At 39.5% G+C, this 24,536-nt stretch overlaps 1 protein-coding gene across 7 annotated transcripts in view; it reads left to right on the plus strand.

Moving 5' to 3' along the window:
- ARID5B (AT-rich interaction domain 5B) overlaps positions 1–24,536 on the plus strand; it is a 217,195-nt gene that overhangs the window by 176,776 nt on the left and 15,883 nt on the right. The window contains exons 11-12 of one of the 7 annotated variants that reach the window (XR_006209367.1): positions 10,411–10,706; positions 15,883–18,143. The exons of 5 other annotated variants lie outside the window; for them this stretch is intronic. Coding sequence is in view for 1 of the 2 variants with exons in the window: in XM_042961048.1 (XP_042816982.1) it covers positions 10,411–10,439 (29 nt within the window). In the remaining variant the exon portion in view is untranslated. Of the gene's footprint in view, positions 1–10,410; positions 11,833–15,882; positions 18,144–24,536 lie in introns of those variants that run through there. One more of the 7 variants, XM_042961048.1, reaches the window with a different exon arrangement.

Genomic DNA, 24,536 nt, shown 5'->3' on the forward strand with positions numbered 1-24,536 from the left:
TTTTTTTTTAACAGTATCGCTTTTGTTTGCAGGTCTTTTGTTTTGTTTTATTTTGTTTTGTTTTGTTTTGTTTTTTAAAGGCTGACTGACTGTCCTAGTTGTTGATGTGTGTTTGTAATTTTTCCACATCTTACCATTTTGAGCAGCTTTGGGTGGTAAAGTTATTGTTTACAAATTGAAGCAACTGATTCTAGTGGAACAAATGAAAAAGAAACAGTTGAGCACACAATAGTGCAAAGAATGTTCCTTTGCAGATCCGCAACTTAAGGATTTTGTTCCTCATAAATGGCATAGTCGAAAGAGCTTATACACTGCTTACCCGGCCAAATGCTTTGCTTTGAAGTATTGGGTTATGTGAAAATATCGAGCATTGTCCTTACCTTATCTAGGCTGTGAAACTGTCCTACATACCAGAGGAATCATAAAAACAAAAACCTCACTGGCAGCAAGCTGCTGAACAACAAGAGTCTAGAGGACATATTTGTGGGCTGCGCAGATATTTTAGGAATTTCAGAAATTAGAACAGAAGCCAAAATGATTTACATTGGTGTTGGCACCGATCCCTTTAAACAGTGTGGGAAAGGGGGTTGGGGAAGAAGAAGGAGCCCCACTATCCGGAAGAAAAGGAGCAGCTGGAGGCCCAGGCACCTGATACCTTCCCTGGGTCGCGGTCTTTTGAGTAATAATAGGTAGTCACATGGCCTTCATCAAGTTGGTTTCTTGTTCTCAAGAAGAGCCTCCCAGGCCACATCTCTGTGGGATAATTGGCATCCTGGATTACCCATTTCAAAAGAAAGCCCTCTTCTTTGGGTTTATGGGGCGTTAGTTTTGTGAGTATGCACGCACATCTGGTGGGTCGTGTCATGTTTTTAACCACCTGGCAAGACAGTCCACTTTACGATTTCTTTTATTGTTGGAAGAAATGGCCAAGTTGTTCAAGCAGTCAAAAGATGTGGAGAATGTGTATGGTCATTCTCGCCACTTTATTCCATGCGCTGCTGGGATGTAACATCGAGGTGGATGCATTTTCTAAGTGTGTTAAAAGTCAGTCAATACAGAGTGGATTTTCTTTCCAAGTCCCATCCCTGCTGATAAGACTGCTTGGGTGAACTCCCCAGCCAACCTTTCCCTCCCCCAACACTACCAGTAGACATTAGAACCACAGTTAACCAGTCCTTTACCTCTGAGATATTTAATTCTATGAAAATTTTGATGACAATTTTCAACTTCTAAATAGGTAACTTGACTGCAAAATAACCACAACTGGTAAACAAGGACACTGCGGCTCTTAAAGCCATGCATGCCATACATTTGTATTGAAGCGTCTCCATGACATGAAGCCAAATATTCAATGTAACATACTTAATATCCAAAGGTGGAAACAAAAGAATGTAGAGATCTAGTGTTAAGAGTTCCATTTGCTTCAATTAATTATTTACCTTCCTGTGGAATTTTACATATATATATATATATATATATATACCATAGATAGACTAGTAGAATATAGATTATAAATGTGTGAGTGCAGATTATCCTGCTATTGCACAAGATGGAGGGGGAAAAAAATCTCAATTCCAGCTGGCAAATTGCTAGCCAGGACACATATAAGCAAGTTGCACTAGATTGAATGGTCACAGAATCAGAGGCCATGGAAGAAAAAGGAAACTCCAGTGTTTCTGCAGCAGAACATGGGCTAGACCCTAGCACATGGTCTCTAGGAGTCTGTTCTTCTCAAAGGAGTGGGGGCCGTCTGTCCCTGGTGGAGCTCACCTATCCGTTTGGAATATGGGGCATTTGTTCTCCCTGCTACAATGATTTCAGTCTGGTTTCATCATGTTGGAATTCGATCACACCATTTTCAAACAATGTTAACATAGTCCAGCTTTTGTTTTCCTCATCTCTTCCGAGAGGAGACTCACTGTTTCTGTCTGAGGAAGCTCATACCCTCGGCAAAACATCAGGACAAATAAAGAGAGATGGGGGTATACATTCCCAACAGAAGCAGTGTGTTATTTGTTTTAAAACTCCGAACAGAGATCTTGGAAATCTTTCAAAAAAACCATTGAATTCTTCATTGACTGAGAACTACATTTTAAAAAGTCTTAAATAGGGCTTTGTTTGCATTGTTTGAGTTCAAGGGGCCTTATTATTGAATGGAATTGCCCAAGCCTTTCTTTGTGCAATCAAAGCATTGTTATTGGTAGTTTAGTAAAGGAAACTGTGGAATCTAATTGGCAATGGAGTCATAAATCTATTTACTGAGTGTGGCTTCCAAGAAATGTTGCAATTCAAAATAGCACTAAGTCCGTGATTTACTGGACACTTGGAGATTCTAAATAATATTAAAAAAAAAAAAAAAAAGAAAGAAAGAAACCTTGCCATGCAACTTCTGGTTTAACATTTGGCAACTTAAAAAAAGAGAGAGAAAACAAAACAAAACAAAACAACAACAACAACAACAACACCCCAGCCCAACTGAGATTCAGAATTAAGTATTCTTCTAGTAAGTGATTGGAACTTGTAATATTTGCCACAGGACTGACTTATTTATTTACTAGCTAGAAGCTCTTAAGTTCACTTGTTTATCAGGGCATATACAGAAGGGTTTATTAAAACTCAATGTTGACTTTACAACTTTCTGACCTGGTGCATGAATTCTCAAGTACTGTATTTCACTGTGTTGGTGTGTCTGATGGAAATTTCGAGGTGATCCCACAAAAATATTTTATGTAGTGTGCCTTCAAAGAGAACCATTTCTTTCTCTTCACTTGTTGTCCCACAAAGTCACATTTGGTGGTGGTCAGCCAAGTCCCATCTGGTCCAGTTTTACTCTTGTCCCAGATTTAAAGAGAAATGGGAACAAGTTTGCCCCAGTGAGACCCACACCATTGCAATGAGTATCTTGAGCACTTAAATTCCAGTGTTGGCTGTTGATGTATTTGATATTCTGCTTGTCTCCCCATGGTTGAAACATGTCTGAAAATAGCAGCATAATCTCTTGGCTGTTTATACTTTTTTAAACTTTCCTGTGTTGTAAATATTGTATACTTTTGGTGATTCCAGCTATGTAACCTCTATGCTCTGTAAGGTGATTATTTGTATATAGCAACATGGCCCAGTGATATTACATAGTTTCCCAATGGAGAGGTTATTGAGTAACCTTTGCATTAGTTTAAACACTACCAGAAGAATGCTGAGCCAAAACTATAAACACTCAATTTTGTATGTTTTCCAAATTGTACTTATTACTGCTTTTGATACTGTATTACGTGCCAATAGTTTCCCAATCACATAGCAGGCAAGAGATATTTTGTACTTTTTGATCCACTGTAATATTTAATAAAAAATGTTACTATCTGTTTCCTTTTGGGTGTGAGCAATCTGTTACTTCTTCCTGAGGAGTCCTGTGGCCTCAGGACTTTTTGCACCCCGTTGTCGCCAAATTGGATAATAGCGGTGATGATGATGATAATTGGTAATGGTGATGATGGTGTCTACTTTGTTGAGAATTTGCTGGGTGCCCAAGTGACATACACACCCGCACGTGAATACAGGTACGCCTGTTTTACTGATGAGAAAACTAAAGCTTAGAGAGGGCAGTCAATTTGCCCCAGGTCACCTAACAAACTGAGTTAGGATTTGAACCCAGAGCTCTTAAGTCTATGACTTCCTTTGTATGCCACGCTCCTCTCCTGGCAGATAACAAAAGTCACCATTTACTTGGTCAACAAAGATTTACTCATGCCTGAGCTGCCGGGCTTAGTGTTAGGAGCTGGAAATACAATGGTGAGTAAAAGATAAATATTGTCCCTGGAACTTATAAATCTTATGAGAAACAGTTAATCAAGTAGTCATATAAATACAAAACCTTGACCTGACCTAGTTCCCAGGGAGAGGAGTATGGTAACAAAGTGATACATAAAGAGGAAGTGGTGATTCAACTGGCATGTGAAGAAGGAACATGAGTTGATCAGGTGAGAGGGAATTGGGAAAAGAGGAGTCCAAACATAGGGCACTGCATGTGCAAAGGCCCGGCAGCAGGGACAAATTTGGTTTATCATAGGTATAAAAAAAAAAAAAAAAGCCTGCGTGACAGAAGCATAATTGACAAGGTCCAGGGCATGAGGTTGAGGTTGAGGTGAGGTGAAAGAGTATAGCAGGGGCCAGTTAGGTAGAACATAACAGACCAGGCTGAGCATTTTGGTCTTTTTCCTAAGCAAGAAGAGGTTTAAGCAGGGAGGTAATGTGTTCAGATTTCTTTTGGTGTCGCTGGCTGCTGTGTGAAGGCAGACTGAGCAATCTAATACCAAGATGGCAGTCATTTCAGTTGGGGTGGTGGGATGGTGGCATGGACACCATTCAGAGATGGTTAGAAAGAAGGGTGAAGAGACAGCAATGGATTAAATGGGACAATTGATGGATACTCAGGGAAGAGTGAAAAGCTAGGCAAACAGCGTATTCTGACTTATGCTGATGATGGACGATTTCTGATCTTTTGTCCCCTTAATCCTCTGCCTTCAGGCTTCCCCCTGGTTTTGCTCAGTTTATTAGTTGAAATGAGGCATTCACAAAGTACCCTATGCGCTCCCTTCTTAATGGAGATTAGGGCAGGGGAGAGGGTGGACAGTCTTTGGTGAGGGTCTTGCTTTACAACCCCCACCATCTGGTCAGGATGGACTTGGAATAGACAGGAGAGAGTAATCTGCTAGCAAGCATGTGGCCACAACTCTGAGGGGGATTAGGGGTGGGGAAACACATATATTTTTATAAAAGACACTAGAACCTTTTTCTTGCCATGGAAAGGACCCTGCTCACCCTCTCAGACCAGCAGGAATTACAGCAACATGTTCTGGGCTACTCCCTTTTCTTGCTATTATCCCTCTGTTAATCCAAACACTCCAAACACAGGACCCGTAGCCTCAGGGTCTCCTTGCCTTCACTCTGATTCATGTGCATTTCACCATATCATGTGAACTGCTATGAGTACATAAAAAAAAAAATGTTCTTCCATCTATGACACATTCAGCATTTATAGATCTGATACTTGAATCATACACAACAGGAAACATCATGATAAGTTATCTATTTTTACCAGGCCTAGCTGGCAAATACTGTTGGGAAGGAGGGTGCTTTTGCTAAAGATGTCACTCATAGTGCAAAAGCAATGAAAATGCCCAATGATTTATTCTAGGAAAGTGGCCAAAGTTGACAAATGTTTGAGGGCTGATAGTGACCAGGAAATGGGTGATCATTTACAACAACAAGTATATAAGTGGCAGGAGGCAGGAGTGGGGTGAGGGGTGACCTCTGGCCAGGAATAATGTGAAAGAAAGCATAGTCTTCAAGCTTGGCCTAGGGAGTATAGTAAATCATGTTAATTTAGGCTTTGCCAATTCAGAATTCCTGGATTTTGGAATCTCCAGGCTAAGTCCTAGGATAAAAAACATTCCAAAGTATTTGTTTAACCTGCTTAAAAGAACAAACTATTTTTAATCATGCTAGCCATAACCCTAGGCATTCAGCCAACCGAGGAAGGACAAGGTGATCTGTTCCCTGAGGCATCCATACAAGAACTAGTACTATTTTAATTATTGTTGAAACTCTTTCTAGAACTGTCCAGTGGAACTTCCTGGGATGATGGAAATATTTTATAATTCAAAGCTTTCCAATACTGTAGCTACCCACCAGTGTGGCTACTGAGCCCTTGAAAGGTGCCTAGTGTGATGAAGGAACTGACTCTTTAATTGTATTTCATTTTTATTCATGTAAATTTAAATAGCCCCCTGTAGCTAGTGTTTCCTACGTTGAACAGCACAGCTCCAGAAGGTCTAATTGGTTAGTGTTCACATACAGATAGACTCTGTTACAGATAGGTCAATATCTGCATATAATCGTTAACATGAACACTAAAGCAGTCAACATTGAGTCTCTTCTTGGCAAAACTTCGTTAATCAGTTGGGGGTGGCTATAGATTTGACACTATTTTTCACTCAGGATTAACACATCACAGGCATTTAAATACTTAACTGAATGAACTAATAAATCATTGAGAGAGCATTAAGAAAGAAGTCTGCAATTACGGCATTTTGTAATCCAGTCCTGCTTTTTATGTTAAATCTGATTGTGTAAGGCTAGAGCACAACTTCCAGAAAGTCTCTGCAGTGTTTGTGTGGCCGTGTTCAAGCCATGCTGCTTCACCCCTTGGGAATTGGAAATTAACTCTGGACACCGGGAGAGTATTCAGCATGAGGGAGATTATCAAGAAGAGAGAGAGGGGCCCAGGGACCAAGTGTGGAGGAATCCATGACAAAATATTTTCAGTGTCCTGGTCTTTGTACCTCAGACCTGGGTATGTCCCTTTATTTCTCCTTTACACATAATGAAAACAACAAACACCCAATGGTGTACAGTGAGAACTCCATATGTTTTATGCTTTAAATGTTTTGTTTTGTTTGTTGGCTGGTTGGTTGCTTGGTATTCATTCATTCCATCTTCAAGGATCCCATGAGGTAGATACTGTATTTATTCCTATTCAGTTGAGGGAAATAAAGCCATCACTGAGCTTTTTCATAACCAATCAAAACGGGCAGGTTTTGGGGCACGTGGCTGGCTCAGTCTGTTAAGCATCCTTCAGCTCAGGTCATGATCTCACAGTTCGTGGGTTCGAGCCCCATGCCAAGCTCTGTGCTGACAGCTCAGAGCCTGGAGCCTGCTTCGGATTCTGTGTCTCCTTCTTTCTCACTCCTGCTCATGCTCTGTCTCTGTCTCTCTCTCTCAAAAATAAATAAAACATTAAGAAAAACAACAAAACGGCAGGTTTTTCTTACTGTGTGCAACTCTTCTCCTGTTTCCTGCCACCCTGACATAGAAATTCAAGCAATCAGCCAAAAATGTCACATAACACCCTAAAGTTGTCAATTAATGAGGCAAAAAAGAGAGAAGACATCAAGAAATAGTATTATGAAAGGGGAAAAAAAGGACATATTTTTTTTAATTATTAGAGGACAGCATTAACTTTAAGCTTATACACTGGAAAAGTTAGATGAAAGGAGCCATTTTCTACAAAGCTAGAAATGAACAAAAATTTCCCAAGAAATATAAAACTCAAATAACAACTGAAGATTTGATCAGGTGTCGCATAGTTCTCCACAAAAAAGCACCAGGCCAAGATGGTTTTAAAAACTGCGTCAGAGAATTGAAAAAGAGGAAAACTACTCAGTTCTTTTTGTGGGTTTATTTTGACCTCATTAACTAAACTCAAGAAAGGGCGACAGTGAAAGAAAAAAAGAATACAGATCAATCTCACTTCTAAACCAGATGCAGCAATCCTAAGTAAAATATCAGAAAAATATAAAAATTTCTGTTTATAAATGTACATCCGTATTCACACACATAAATATGTCTTCTACACATATGTGCATGCACAATATACTAAAAGGATGTACGCATTTGAAATGTATTAAAAGCAGTATTCTACCGTGCCGAAGAAGGGTTCATCCTAGAGATATAAAGTTGGTGAAACATTAAAACTCCTATTACTACAATAACATATGAAAGCTATCTGGAAAATGATTAAGGTGGTGGAAACCTGGAACAGTACACAATACACAGATGAATTTCAAAGAAAATGTGAGAGAATTGTTCTATACTCCTGGAGTGGGGAAAGCCATTCTAACTATGATTCCAAATTCAGAAACTATAAAGGAGGACTACCTATGTAAAAATTGAATTTCTATGTGCAAAATATAAGCAAATTCAAAATGCAAATTTTACATTGCCAATAAATACTGCAATTCACATCAAAAAGGGCTAATCTGTGTAACATATAAAGAGCTCCTAGAAATCAGGAAGGAAATGGGCAAATGGCAGTAAAATTTACAAATCTTAAGGGTACAGTTCAATGAACTTTGACGCATGTGCACAGCCATATGAACATGACCCAGAACAAAATATAGTATACCTTTATTTTGGCAGAATGTTTTCTCATGACACTTTCCAGTCAACTGACCTACTCTGACCCAAGAGGTAATCACTGTCCTAATTTCTATCATCAAATTTGTTTTACTTGCTTTTCACCCTCTTAAAAATTCAGAACACAAAGACATTTACCATCACGTCATTGCTTTTATTTAACATAGCACTCTAGGTCCTATGCACTGTGGTATGACAGGGAAAGGCAATAAAAAAGCGTAAAGTTTAGAGAGAAAGAAATAAAATTGAAAATTTTCATAACAATATGATTATTTATCCAGAAAAATCCAAGAGAATTTACAGATAAATTTTTATAAAGAATGAGAGAGCTCAGTACATTTGCTGGATGTAAGATGAAAATACCCCAGTCCATAACATTTTTATCTACTAGCAACAATGGAAATGATACTCAAAAAAAAATTCCTTTCAGAGTAGCAATAAAACCAAAAGTTACCTAACGGTAAATTTAACAAAATGACTTGGAAAGCAATTTGGCAGAATCTAGTAAAGGTGTAGATGTGCTTACTACAAACTCAGCAAGAACACTTCTAGATGTATGCAGAGAACCTTCACAACTTGTATTAAAAGGGGCGTGTTGCAACGTTGATTTCCCTCACACACAGAGGGACACAGAGACACAAAACAGAATAAAATTCCATTAATGAAGAAAGGGTAAATAAGTATATGGAATAATACACGGTAGTTACAATTAATTTTTTTTAACTTTTTAAATGTTTATTTTTGAGAGAGAGAGAGAGAGCGCGCATGCACGCACACAAGTGGGGGGAAGGGGCAGAGAGAGAGGGAGACAGGCTCGAGGCTCTGAGATGTCAGTGCAGAGCCCAACATGGGGCTTGACCTCACAAGCCATGAGATCATAACCTGAGCTGAAGTCGGAGGCCTAACCAGGCACCCCTACGATGAATATTTTAACTGTCTATGCATCAATGTAAAGAATTGATGAAAAACTTAATGTTGAGTGAAAAAAAATTACAAAAAAGTTCTCATAGTATAAGAATTAAAAACATAAGTAGGGTAATACTGTAATGAATATATTTAATGAATGTATAAAGACATAAACAGCAGCACATCAACATCAGATTATTTACAGGAGGAGAATCTGATGGGGGAGGAGGAGGCCTTTTACTGCCTGTGAAATTTAGTTCTTTTGACATCTGGGGCAAGATGGCAAAAAGTTAACATTCACTGAATTTAAGTGGAAACAAAGTAGGGATGTACTATGACACATTTTGTGTATTTGAAATGACTCCTACTTTATAAAATAATTGACACATAACACTGCACGTGGAGTAAAGACATGTGGGTTTGCAGCCTCCAAGCCTCAGTTAACTCATCTGTAAACTGGGGATGAATAAGTCCAGCCTGGTCTCCCATCAGTGTTGTCGCTATATGAAAACACTTCACAAGCAGGGAAGCTCCGTGCCGCTAACATCACTACTGATGCTGACGGGTGGGATCGCTGTGCATCCGACTCCAAGGTCCATTCTCACAGGATGTATCAAGTCTCTTCTATATGGGTTCCACACGTCAGCCCCTCACCCAGAGCCTCAAATGCTTTTAGCCCACATACCCCCATAACACCCTGGAGAGACAGACACAGGCATACAAAGGCTAAATGCGTGACCCAAGGCTCCTGGGGAAGTGAGTAGTAGACACAAGGTTTGAACCAGGCCCAGCTCATTCCAGCACCTGAGCTCTCCATCACTGGGTGGCTCCTTCCCAGCTCAGGCTTGTCGCTGTTCAGTATTCGCACAGATACCTCCTGACACTCGCTTGTGTTGTTAACACTCTTTCTTCCTCTCTTCCTACCCACCCCATCTACCTTCAGGGCAAGGTGGGATTTTTTACTGGTTGCCTAATACAGAGAAGGATGAGGGTCTGGAATCTCCTTAGTAGAGCTCAGATCTTCCATAGAGCACATATTTCTGTCCCTAAGCCCTTCCCTTCCTTTCTCCTCCTCTTGGGGTCCCTACAGCCAGCCCTCCACCTCAGACCCAGGTGGGGCCAGCAAGCACTTATTACAGTGGTGCCTGCGGGTTGAATGAGAGCACCAAATTTGTTGCAGATTTCAAGAACATGTTGGGACTGATTTCCAACTTTGGCTTCTGATCTGTGTGCGGGTGGGACACTGCTCTGTGTGGAACAGCAAACAGGCCTGCCCAGAGCAAGAGGGTCAGGATCCCATGGGTGGGGGTGTTCACACTTTGTCCTGGGAAACTGAGGCTGCAAAGTAATGGGACTAGTTTCCATGAGCCAGGAGGATTCATTTACAATTCTTCCTCCCCCTCTCCTCCTCCATGTATGTGAGTGTGTGTGTGTGTGTGTGTGTTTGTATAACCCAGGTACTGTGCTAAGTGCTCCCACATACATAATCTTCTCATAACAACCCTCTGGGGTTATGTTATTTCTTCTTTACAGATGTGGAAACTAAAGCTGAGAGAAGTTAAACAACTTGCCTAAGTTCATCTAGAGCATTTATGGCAAGGCTGCAATTCAAGCCCAGACCTTCTGGCTTCTAAGAGCATGTCTTAGTCCATCATCCCTTCTATTTCATAGAGGCCCGAATGGGAAGATGTTTCACTGTATAGTAGGAAAACATCCTACTGACTTCTTTAATCCTTGAGGTCCCGACCATGCTCCCTCACTTTTGACATGTCTGATTCCTGAAAGATGGCCACTCCATCCGTGTGTTTAAGCCAAGTCATATCCAGGAAGTAAGTCAAGCTTCCATTAATTTGGGGAATATAAGGGAACCAAGGAGCAATGGTCTTCACCAGGTTTAGCACCTTCTTAAGTAAGCAGCTTAGATCTGGGGATGTCAATGTTGGTGAATGAAAAATGGACTGTTTGCATGCTCTGAGTTAGTGACCTTGTGAGAGTAATGTCTGTTGATCCTTTGTTGCAATGCAAACAAGCCACTGAGTTCTTCATACACCTTGTTTCATTTTTCCATTAAAACTCCTTGTAGATGAGGAAACTGGAGCTCAGAAAGGGTAAGTAATTTGCCCATAGTCATCCACCTACAGCGAGCACTGTGACTATGAACACGACGAATGGCTGTCGTGTCTGAGCGCCCAGCCTCTGCCCTGAACTGACCCAGTAGGAACTCACCTCAGGATTTCCACTTTCGCTGCCAGGCTCTTGATGGGAGTAAATGTGAGGCCTGCGTCCGGGCACCTTGGGCTCTCTCCGTATGGTCTCTTGGAGACTGCTCTTTCCCAACTTCTTTAGATCTATCACCCAAACTTTGGGAAGCACATGTTTGGGAAATTCATTTATTGATTGATTATATATCCAGGGCCTGTGGTCACACACACAGTCGGCAGCATGTTTGTACTGGGCCATTTCCTCTGCTGGCCTGTAGTCCACCGACACGTCAGTAACCTTTCATCAGAAACTGGTCTTCTGTGTCCTGCCTCTTGTGGGTTACATAGAGGAACCCACAGAAAGGTGTAACGGATAGGGTTCCTCCATCCATCTCAAACTGAGATATGCTGATCCCCACAGAAAATATTTTGGGAGAAAAAATGTTCATCCATAAAATAACATCATTGGGAAGCTAAATCATTATTACTCTTTTAAGTTAAAGATGGAGAGTTTAAATCTCTTGCAGTTCACAAAGGCATGGAAAGATTATGGCCTTCTCTTATTGTCCTAATTTACTCCATCATTAAAAAGCAACATTATTTTCATGCTGAAAATCACATAGATATATTATGTAATCAAAGGTAGAATTCTTCTGAGTGCTAAGATGAAAACCAAAGACATCAAAAATACCAAATTTGGTGGCACCTGGGTGGCTCAGTTGGTTAAGCTTCCAACTTCAGTTCAGATCATGATCTCACAGTCTGTGAGTTCGAGCCCCGCATCGGGCTCTGTGCTGACAGCTCAGAGCCTGGAGCCTGCTTCAGATTCTGTCTCCCCCTCTCTCTGCCCCTCCCCTGCCCACTCTCTCTCTCTCTCTCTCAAAAATAAATAAACATTAAAAAAAAAAAAAAACCAAAATACCAAATTTGCAGCAGGCTGCTTTCAGCTGCAATCCAACACTCACTACATGGCCCCCATGTGTCAGGCATAGTGAAGAACTCCCAGTTAGAGCACTGCCTAAGGCAGCCCTTCTCTGTTTCTTCTGGAGCTTGAAATTTAGCAAGGAAAACAGAGGTGAAAGCAGTATTTCTAAGTGTGCTGAGTATTACAAGAGACAACAAAGAGCTGTGAGAGCATAGGCTAAGGGGAATGGTAATTTCAATTAGGATTAAGGGAAGGTTTCTTGGAGGAAGTGACTTTTAAGCAGAGATCTGGGAAGAGATGAATAGGGAAATAAGATAAATGAAATTTCACAAACAAGACAGCATGGAATGTTCTAGGAACTGAGAAAGAGCAGAACGGTCTGTGGTTGGGGTGAGGAAGCAAGACTTTTGAGGTCCCTGCTTGAATAAGGAGGTATAAAAAGTACTGACTCAGTGTGCAGCAACTATAGCACAACCTCTCATATGATAGAACATCAGGTATTAGTCAAACAAATGACAATATCCCCTTCGGGGATAATTTACATTCTAAAAGACAATGCCAGGCCCAGAAAACCTGAGAAAACCACTGGAAAACAACACGAAACAGTAAGAGAATTCAGATATGAGTTGCAAAGTAGATACATAAAACCAATAGCATTTCTTAAACCATACTTGTTAGAAATTGCGGTAAAAGAAAAGATCTCATGTAAAATAGCAGCCATAAAGAATCTTAGACATGAATGTAACATGTAATTTTCAAAGGTTTTATTTAAAAACACTTTAATAATCTATTGACAGACCGGAAGATGGCTTAAGACATTGAAAGACAAACTATTGTCTTTGATGGGAAGATACCAATTCTTCCTAAATTAATTCATAAATTGAATGGAATTCCAATTTAAATGGCATTTATTTTTTTAGAGAGAGAGTGTGCACAAGTGGGGGAGGGGCAGAAGGAGAGGGAGAGAGAGAGAGAATCTTAAGCAGGCTCCAGGCCCAGCACAAAGCCCAAAGCGGGGCTTCATCTCACAACCGTGAGATCATGACCTGAGCCGAAATCAAGAGTTGGATGCTTCACCAACTCAGCCACCCAGGTGCCCCAGAAAATATCAATTTTTAAGTTAACAAAATGATATTAAATTTTTTGTGTGTGAAACAAATGTTCAATCAGAAAACTTCTCAAAAATCAGACAAAAACTGCCTCTGTCTGATGCCAAAATTATTTTAAAGCTACAATAGGTAGCTTTAAGTTATTAGGTAAAAATAGATCAATGAATAAGAATGAAGGGTCCACAAATGAAACCAAATTCATATGGAATCTTGATGTATGAAATGGTAACATTTCAAAATATTAAGAAGAAGGTGATTAGTCTGTAAATGGTGTTGGAGAAATGGGCTGATTGGAAAGAAAAATAAAGCTATATCTCTTCCTCATTTATAACACTAATATCAATTCCAGATAGATCAAAGATTCAAATGTAAAATGGATTTTTTTGGAGTAAAAGTATACCATAAACTGAGAGAAAAGAAAAATGACAAGTTGGGAAAATATTTAGCTCATGTGATAGGAAAAGGGCTAATTTCTTTCATTTTTAGAAAGCTCATGCAAATAAAATAGAGAAATGACAAGCAGTACCCATCAGCAGTCAACTACCAAAAAGTGAAATAAAACGTAGACAGTAAATATGAAAATATGCTCAACATTACTCATAAGGAAAGACATGCAAATTAAACAGCCACAAGAGATTTTCTTAAACTCAAGATTGTGAGAAGCTAAAGTGAGGAGACACCATTATTATTTTTTTTAATGTTTATTTATTGTTTAAGAGAGAGAGACAGAGAGAGACAGAGCATGAGCAGGGGAGGGGCAGAGAGAGAGGGAGACACAGAATCTGAGGCAAGTTCCAGGCTCTGAGCTGTCAGCACAGAGCCTGACATGACGGCTCGAACTCATGAATCCCAAGATCATGACCTGAGCTGAAGTTGGACACTTAACCAACTGAGCCACCTAGGTGCCCTGAGGAGACCCTTTTCTGAGAAGGCTATGGAGAGTTGAGAACTGGCAGACATTGAACTGCAGCAAGGGGTGGTGCACTGGTACATTTCTGGAAGGAAACTTGACAAAATCAATCTGATTTTAAATGGGCACATGGGTGGCTCTGTTGGTTAAGTGTCCAACTCTTGATTTTGGCTCAAGTCAAGATCTCATCATTCATGGGTTCGAGCCCCACATCCAGCTCTGTGCTGACAGTGCTTGGGACTCTCTTTCTGTGCCCTTTCCCTGATGTTATGCATGCACACACACGGACACACACACACACTCTCCCTCTCATGAATAAATAAACGTTAAAAAAAAAAAGGTACTACTATAGACTGAATGTTTGTGTCCTCCTCACATTCACATGTTCAGTCTTAATCCCTAATGTGATGGTACTTGGAAGCAGGGTGATTTGGGGATGATTAGGTAATGAGGGTGGAGTGCTCATGAATGAGATTAGTGCCCCTATAGAAGAGACCCCAGAGAGTTCCCTCACCCCTCCCACCATGTGAGGACACAGTGAAATGCCAGCTCTCTAGGAGCCTGGAAGGGGTTCTCATCAAGACGCTGAATCTGTTGGCACCTTAACTTTGGACTTCTCAGCTTCCAGAATTGTAAGAAATAAATTTCTGTTATTTATAAGCACCCCAATCTATGGCATTGTGTGATAATAGCCTGAATGGACTAAAACATATATGTATCATTTAACTAAGCAACTACTCTGCTAGGAATTTACCTGTAGAAATATACCTACAGATGTTGGTCAAGAGCTATGTGTAAGAAATATGTTCCTTTTTTAAAAGTTTATTTATTTTGAGAGAGAGACAGAGAGAGAGAGAGAGCAAGCAGGGGAAAGGCAGAGAGAGAGAGAGAGAGAATCCCAAGCAAGCTCTGTGCTGTCAGCACAGAGCCTGACATGAGGCTTGAACTCACAAATGGTGAGATCATGACCTGAGTGGAGATCAAAAGCCAGACACTTAACCAACTGAGCCACCCAAGTACCCAAGAAATATATTCCTAGTTATTTAAACACCTCTTGCAGGGAGAAGGAATCACTGAATGGTTATGGACTCCCTTGTTTTGGATTCTTATGCAGCTGTGGAAAAGAATGAACTAGTTCTGTGTGCACAGAGACAGGGAAAAAACCTGTTATAGGACCATGTGTCCAGAAGCATCCTTTTGTGACATGGGAAGAGGTATATACAAATAGATAATGATAGGTAGATAGATATGCATGCACACTGGTATGGGCATAAACAAATTTTCTGAAAGCAATCAGAAATAATTTATCCTTGGCTATCTTTGGACAGAGACACAGGCTTGAGGGATCAGGCTTTTACCGTTTGATTTCTACTTTGCTCTACTATTGAAAGTTTTCAAATATATAGACTAATTACTTTCATTTATTAAAATATGAACATGGATTACCTGGATAGTGTGATAAGGGACTTTTTTTCTTCTTTGAATGTCCATGGTCTTAAAACAAAGTTTGAGTGGTGGGAGGCAGCACTAAAGAAAATGATACTAGGTGAAGTCTTGACCCAAAAGAATGAACCTCAAATGGTGGTCTGTGCAGCTGCTAGAGCTGCAGAAGAGGTATTTTCAGAGGAGGGGAATTTCTAACAGCTCGCAGACTTCCCCACTCGCCTCAAAGAATGATGGCCCCCTCATATATAACCTTCAGGGAACTTGGCTTTGGCATTAACAGAGTTAAAAGGAAATCAGGCTTATAAAGAATGTCGTTACTATTTGTGCAAGCATTTCCTCTCTATAGATAAAAATGAGCTAGATGACAAAAACAGATACAGGTTCAACTCAAGCCTTCTCTTTTCCTCCACTTAGCTGCGCAGACTACGATGGCTCACACCCACTCTACCTTCTTCTGGGCCCTGCATGCTTCCATGACCCAAACATGCAGCAAGCTTCAGCTGGATTCCAGGACCCCAGGAATGTGTCCTGTGACCTTCGCTGTGTCTTCTCTACATCACCTGTTTCTGAGGCTCTTCTTCTCCCACATCCTTCCAATCAATCTGTACTGAGATCAGTTCTGTGTGCAGCACCATGCAGGGTGCAAGAGATGGTAAAACAAGGCCTATACACTCAAAAAACCGCTGGATGTTTCTGAGGAACCTCAGAAATCAATTAGGCAGCCATGTGAAAGGAGGTATCTAAAGACAGAATTTCAGTCAGGAGTTTGAGTTGGAGATGTGTTGGTTGACCCAACCTCCAGCTGATCTTCTCTTCATACAGCAAAAGTCAGCCCTGTGACACCTTTCAGGCAAAGAGATATAAACAAAAATCTTTGGAGTGAAAAAAGAAAAAATTTGTAAAAATGACAAATCCAGGCAACATTATTCTTTTGGCCTTTTGTCCCTTACCCCTTTTTCTTTAATTGGGGATGTGCCCATGAGGCTGTAGGTGAAGTAATGATCTTACAACCAAGGGCAACCTGCTTGAAGGTGAAGCCAACATGTTAAGGAGAGCAGGATGTAACAAAAAAAGAACTGAGTCTCCACTGGCATCATTGGACCACTGCACCAGCCCTGATTCCTGGCCTCCTGATTTTCTGTTCTCTGGGGAAAAAAAGCTTCCCATTTGTTTAAGCTGCTACTAATTGGATATTCTGTTATTTTCAGTTAAGTCCAATATTAACTGAAATACCTGGTAGTAAGAGGAAATAACTCCGATTTAGTGGAATGTGCCTTGGAATTGAAGAATTTGGCTTCAAACCCCAGTATTGTGGTTTACTGGGATAAATTAATCCTTAATTTTTCTGGGTCTCTGTCTCCATAAGTATTACATACGGCTAATACAGCTATTCAGAAATTTGAGGACTTCACAGAAAGAGGGGGCAAAAGTCACTGCATGTAATAGGTCCCAGCTCAATAAATAGCTGAGACCTTTTTTGTTGGGAATGTGGAAGGACATGTAGAAGATGAGGTTTACCTAGAACACAAGTAGAGCAAGATGAGGTGGAATGTAATCCAGAAGGAGATAAGGGAAAACCTCAAGAAATGTGAACAGAATGGTGCAGTGGGCGAATCATCTTGCCCCTTGAAATGGACCTGGAATCTAGTCTCCCTTCGAAATCTTAGGGCAAATGGAATTGATGTGGCTGAGGAGAATGCTTCCTTCCTTCCTTCTTCTCTCTGCTTCAGGGTTAAAACTATTTCAAAACCATGTAGAACAGACATGATTTGTTCTGATGCACAGTGGGAAGATGATGGAGCTGGTTTTTCAACCTTCTAATCTATTGAACCACAAAGAAGATTTCTGCTTTCCTCCATTTCCTCCCAATGGAGCAAAGCACCATGATGTGGTCACTGTGTGTCAAATAGTCGGGAGCCTTCTGTCTGGCTCTGCATGAGTTCTTGGACCTCCTCCTAACCTCTCTGAGCTTCAACTGGGACAAGAGAAAGAAGACAGGAGAGGAGTTGCTTAGAGAAGATCTCAGGTTCATTTTCCTATTTATGGTTTTGTATGGTCCCTGGAGCATCAGAGGGTTCATTCCATCACTCATTTATTCCATAAATATCTTTTGAGCACCTACCCTGTACCAGGCATGGGTTAACCACTGGAAATATGGTGAATGAAATAGACAACATCCTATATCCTAGTGAAGGGGGTAGACAATAAAGGAGCAGACAAATGAAGAAATTAGATAACTTCAGAAAGGAATAGGAGCTGTGGACAAAATATCACAGTGAGGGGGCTACTTGAAGAGGTGGGCTCAGGAAGGCCCCTCTGAGATATGAGCTTGTGTTTAGCCAAAGTGAGGAGTCAGGCACACCCTGGCTCTGTGACTGGGGATGCACATTTGCCTTCACTGAGAGCATGTTTCCAAGATGGCATGCCTTAAGTGTATCATGGCATCCTAACGGGCCCAGACTGTGAGTCTTCATGGCCCATAGTGACCATCAAGGTGAGTGAGGCAAACCTAGTGATGTCTGAAGGAGAGGATAAGAAGGCCAATGGCTGTGCAAACCAATTCAGGAAGGCAGACAGAAAATACTGCACTTCTATATTATCTATTTTTTATCTCATCTTTTTCAGTTTTTCTGGGGAGATACTCTTCATAATGAATATGATATATTATTGTGATGGGGTGCCTGAGTGACTCAGTTGGTTGAGCGTCTGACTCATGATCTCAGCTTAGGTCTCGATCTCAGAGTCGTGAGTTCAAGCCCTACATTGGGCTCCATGTTGGGTGTGAAGCTTGAAAGAAAGAAAGAAAGAAAGAAAGAAAGAAAGAAAGAAAGAAAGAAAAAGAAGAGAGAGAGAGAAAGAAAGAAAGAAAGAAGAAAAGAAAAGAAAAAGGAAGGAAGGAAGGAAGGAAGGAAGGAGGGAGAAGAGGGAGGGAGGAAGAAAAAAAGAAAGATATATTATCGTGATTATAATGGCAAACATTTGACAGTGCTTTCTATGTATTTAGACATTGTTCAAGGTGCTTATGTATATATATTAATTCACTGAATCTTCATAACAACTCCATAAGGTACGTATTGATATTCTTTCCATTTTATAGATGAAGAAGCAAAGGCACAGTGAGTTAAGTGACTTTCCCAGCTCATGAGGGGCAGAGCAGGACTTGGAGCCAAGCAGGCTAATCCCACAGTCAGTTTTCTTAACAAATGCATAAAAAATGTATAAAATTTGTGTATTCGTTTCTAAGCATATTTATATATAGTTTTACTGGAAGTTCAAGTTTGAATTTTTTACAAATCTTCTGTCAAAAGGTTAGAGACCATAACATTGGCTATGAAGTCAAGGAGAACTAGGTTTAAATCTCTGTTAAAGAAAAATATATTCATGACACTTATTAGAGATGGTGAGGCAGACTGTATTCAAGGGGGACTACTTAGCAGTGGGGGGGGGGGGGCGGGGTGAGATCAGGCTCAGCTCTGAGTACCACATAGACAAGTGGAGATTTATAGCCAACAAGTAGAGTGGGGATTACCAGATGGAGGGAACATGGGGTAAGGAGAATTCTGGCTGAACCACTTTGATAGGATTTTTGCCAAAAGCAGGCCAGAGTCAAAGAAGAAAATTTTGTGTTTATTGGTTTTGCTTTGTTATGCTTTGCTTTTCTATTTCATTATTTTTATTTTTTTATCATGATAAGTGTTCTCTTTAGTCCCCATCCCCTATTTCCCCCATGTCCTCATCCTCTCCCTCTGGTAACCATCAGTTTGTTCTCTATAGTTATGAGTCTGTTTCTTAGTTTGCCTCTCTCTCTCCCTTTTTCCTTTGCTCATTTGTTTCTTAAATTCCACATATGATTGAAATCATATGGTATTTGAGTTTGGCTTATTTTGCTTACCATAATACCTTCTAGACCCATCCATGTTGTTGCAAATGGCAAGATTTTATTCTTTTTCATGGCTGAGTAATATTCCATTGAATATGTATATTGTGTATATATGCATTGTATATATACAATATACATTGTACACACACACACATCACATCTCCTTTATCTATTCACCAGTCGATGGACACTGGGTTGCTTCCATAGTTTGGCTACGGTAAATAATGCAATAAGCATAGGGGTAACTGTATCCCTTCGAATTCGTGTTTTTGCATTTTTTGTGAGGACGGGGGATATTTACTAAACTGATCCAGCAGGACTTTGCTAAAACTGGACTAAATGGGACAAAGACAGACCCCAAAATGAAGCCTCATCAGAAAGAGGCCTCAGAAGACCCCGTCTCAAGTTTGGTTAAGGCAAGTTTAATAAAGGAAAAGTTTGGTAAAAGTCAGCTCCTCTGCAAAAAGAGAGGAAGCCCTCAAGCAGAATGAGGCTTGTAATTGGAAGCTGGGCAGCAAACTTGCATGGAAATTGAAGGTCCCAAGGAGATACAGATAGGGCCCTGACAGCTTATATCTATTAATCAGAACTCACTACAGATGGCTATGGATCATGGGTTCTGAAATAAAAGGTCCTGAATTAGAGTTTTAGCTTTACCACTTTGGACAAGCCACTCTACTTGCTAAGGCTCATTTCTTCATATGCAAAATGTGGGAAGGAGAGAATCAAAACATATATCTCACAGGATTGTCATGAGGATGAAATAAAATGATATATATGAATGTTTCTTGCTATATGCAATTTAGTTAATAAGCCTTTGGTCTTTATTTTATTTAAAAATATGTGGATGACAATAATATACTGAATAAAGGTAAAACTTGTAAAGTTGGAATGGAATCACATTAATCTTTGTTCACTTAGCTCTTGAACAATGACCATCAATGTTCAGAATGAACACAGAGGCACTGCCAGATTTTCTTTAAAGAAGACTCCATTTTGTTTATCTATCTTTGGACATAGAGATTATGGCAAAACAGCTAAATGCTTACCAGCATGTGTTGCCTCTTCTTCCTAGGCTCACAGACTACTTTACCAAGCCTCCTTGCACTTAAGAGATGCCATGTGACTGAGCGCTAGTCAATGGAATAAAATGTGTTCCATTGTTAGTCTTTGTCCATAAAACCTGCCACAAACCCCTTTTTTGTGTGTTCTTTCTCCCTTCTGATTGGCTGAAATGCAGAAAATTGCCAAGGTGACTTTGGAAGCCACATGTTAATGGCACAGCCTCTGTTCGAATGGGTCTCTGGATCTCCTGCCAACCCAATCACCCTTCCATTACTGTTACATGAGCAAGAATCCTTGATATTTCTATTAAATTCAAACCACTATAGAGTTTTAGATTATTTGTGGCAGCAGCTACCATTCCCCTAACAATTAAACCCATAATATATTGGAAATATTTCCATCAAGAGAGTTTTGGCTTAACTCTGGATTATAAGTTTTCATTAAGTATAACTAACTTTTTCAAATATTCTGATTAACTGTGGTTGTGTTAGAGGGAGCTATGTCCATACAGGGCAGTGTGGAATGTAATAATTGTATTGTGAAGTTAACTACAAACTGATAGGCCTTCGAACTGAAGGCCTCCAACTGAAAAATTCTTCATATCCTGGGCTAGCCCGCAGAAGAGAGAGCAGGGAATCATGTTCCCCTTCACAACAATCATTTTCTACCCAAGAATCTTCATCTTTGGGTATCTTTTAGATAATGGCAGGTGAGAGGTATCAGATACATTTTCTATGAAAGACCATTTAAGGTAAGACAAGCAATCTCTTCCTTCCTGATCTAATGAAAGATCTACTGAGGGAAGCAGCTGAGATTCTATACTTTTTTTGTCTTGTTTTGTTTTAGTTTTTTTTCACTTTTTGTTTATTAATTAGTCCAAAAAGACAATTAAAATCATCTCCATTCCAGTTATTTATTGCCAAATAACTACCTCCATTTAATGACTTTAATGTCATTAAACAGCCATTTTTATTATGCTCACAAACTCTCTGGAATTCAGGCAGGGCACTGGGGATGGCTGTTTCTGTCCCCAAACATCTGGGACCTCAGGTAAGAACGACTGAATGTCTGGGAGTTAGAATTATCTCCAAGTGGAGGCTTCTTCATTCACATGCATAGTGCTTGGGCTGAGATGACTCCGTGGTTAGGCTTGGCTGGGCCTGTTGACTGGAGAGCCTGTACATGGCTTCTTCATGTGGCTTTGTCTTTCTTGCAACGTGGTAGTCTCAGGGTAGCTAGATTTCATAACTAGCAGGTCGGGGCTCCAAGAGTGTTCCAGAGACCCAGGCAGATGGTGGGAACCCTTTTATGAACCAGCATTAGAAGTCACATGGGGTCATTTCCACCATACACTTCGGCTAAAGTAGTTCTAAGCCCACCCAAATTCAAGGAGAAGGGGCACAGATACGACTTCTTGATATGAAGAAAGTCAAAGAATTTGCAACTATGTTTTAAGCTTGTCACTGTCTCTAATCCTACCATCCAAATATAAGTGCCACTAACATTTTGGTTTATTTGTTGCCAGTTTTTAAAAATCCCCAAACATATAAAATAAAATTGAGAGAAGAATTAATACTGTTAAAATGTCCTTACTACTCAAAGTAATCTAAACATTCGATGCAATCATTATCAAAACTCCACTGGCGTTTTATTCACAAAAATAGAACAATACTAAAATTTGCATGGAATCACAAAAGACCCCAAATAGCCAAAGCAATCTTGAGAAGGAACAAAGCTGGAGGTATCACACTCCTTGATTTCAATCTATATATAAAGCTATGGTAATAAAAAGAAATATGGTATTGGTATAAAAACAGCCACATAGGTCAGTGGAAGAGACTAGAAAGCCCAGAAATAAACCTACTCATATATAGTTAATTACTTTACGACAAAGAAGTTAAGAATATACAATATACAATAGGAAAAGACAGGGTCTTCAATGAATGATTTTGGAAAACCTGGACCGCCACATGCAAAAGAATGAAACTGGACCACTATTTTACACCGTACACAAAAATTAACTCAAAATGGATTAAAGATTTGAACATAAGACCCAAAACCATAAAACCCCTAGAAAAAAAACATAGGTAGGTGATAAACTCTTTGACATCACTCTTAAGGATGATTTTTTTGGATCTGAATCCAAAAGCAAAAATAAACAGGTGGCACTACATCAAATTAAAAAGTTTCTGTGCAGCCAAGGAAATCATCAACAAAATAAAAAGGCAAACTGTAACCTCCTGAAAGAGAGAAAATGTTTGCAAATAAAATATATCTGATAAGGGGTTAATATCCAAAATATATAAAGAAATCATACAATGCAATAGCAAAAAACAATCTGATTTTAAAAATGGACAAAAGATCCGAATAGACATTTTTTTTCAAAGAATATATCTGTATGGCCAACAGACACATGAAAAGAGGCTCAACATAACTAACCATCAGGGAAATACAAATCAAAACCACAGTGAAATATCACCTCACACCTGTTAGAATGGCTAATATCAAAAAAAAAAAAAAGAACAAGAAATAACAAAATAACTGGCAAGGATGGTGGCAAGGATGTGGAGAAAAGGGAACCCTCGTGCACCGTTGGTGGGAATGTAAATTGGTGCAGCCACTATGAAAAAACAGTATGAAGTTTCCCCTATTAAAAATAGAACTACCAGCTGTTCTACTTCTGGGTATTTCTCTGAAGAAAATAAAAACACTAACTCAAAAAGATATATGTACCTCCCTGTTCATTGCAGCATTATTTACAATAGCCAAGATATGGAAACAACCCTAGCGTCCATTGATGGATGAATGGATAAAAAGGATGTAGTGTAAATATACATTAGAATATCATTCAGCCATAAAAAAGAACGAAATCTTACCATTTGCATTAATGTGGATGGAACTTGAGGGTATTATGCTAATGAAATGTCAGACAGAGAAAGACAAATACTCTATGACCTCATTTATATGTGGATCTAAAAACAAAACAAAACAAACCCTCCTAAAACCTAAGCTCATATATACAAAGAACAGATTGGTGGTTTCCAGAGGCAGGGAGTGGGGGTGGGAAAAATGGATATAGGAGGTCATAAGATACAATACAAAATAAATAAATCATGGGGATGTAATATATACTATGGATACTATAGTTAATAATAATGTGTTGCATATTTAAAAGTTGCTAAGAGAGTAGATCTTAAAAGTTCTCATCAAATTAAAAATAGTACTACCCTATGACCCAGCAATTGCACTACTAAGTATTTATCCAAAGGATACAAAAATTCTGATTCAAAGGGGCACATGCACCCCAATGTTTATAGCAGTGCTATCAACAATAGCCAAAGTATGGAAAGAGCCCAAATGTCCATTGACTGATGAATGGATAAAGAAGATTGCATATGTATGCAATGGAATATTACTCAGTGATCAAAAGGAATGAAATCTTGCCATTTACAACAATGTGGATGGAACTAGAGAGTATTATGCTAAGTGAAATAAGTCAGAGAAAGACAAATATATGATTTCACTCATGTTGAATTTAAGAAGCACAAGAGATGTACATAGGGGAAGAGAAGGAAAAATATAAAAACAGAGATAAAAACCATAAGAAACTTAAATACAGAGAACAAACTAAGGGTTGCTGGAGGGAGGTGGGTAGAGGTATGGGCTAAATGGGCATTAAGGAGGGCATTTGTTGGGATGAGCACTGAGTATTATATGTAAGTGATGAATTGCTGAGTTCTACTCCTGAAACCAGTACTACACTACATGTTTACTAATTTGAATTTAAGTAAAAAATATAGATATAACTCACGTTTAAAAAAATTCTCATCACAAGAAAAAAATTGTGTTATTACATATGGTGATAAATATTAACTAGACATATTGTGGCAATCATTTTGCAATATATACAAATATCAAATTATTATGTTGTACACCTGAAAATATATAATGTTTATGTCAATTATACCACAATTAAGATAGAATAAAGTAAAATAAGTTTGGGGGAAACCTTTTGGTTTGGTTGTGTATCCCAATCTTTTTGACTTTCAATATAATATCCTGAGCTCTTCTCCATGTCATTAAAAATTCTTCAAAGATCTTTTTAAAAAGAAAATAATGTTCA

Source organism: Panthera tigris, chromosome D2, assembly GCF_018350195.1.
Source record: "Panthera tigris isolate Pti1 chromosome D2, P.tigris_Pti1_mat1.1, whole genome shotgun sequence".
Lineage (NCBI taxonomy): Eukaryota > Metazoa > Chordata > Mammalia > Carnivora > Felidae > Panthera > Panthera tigris.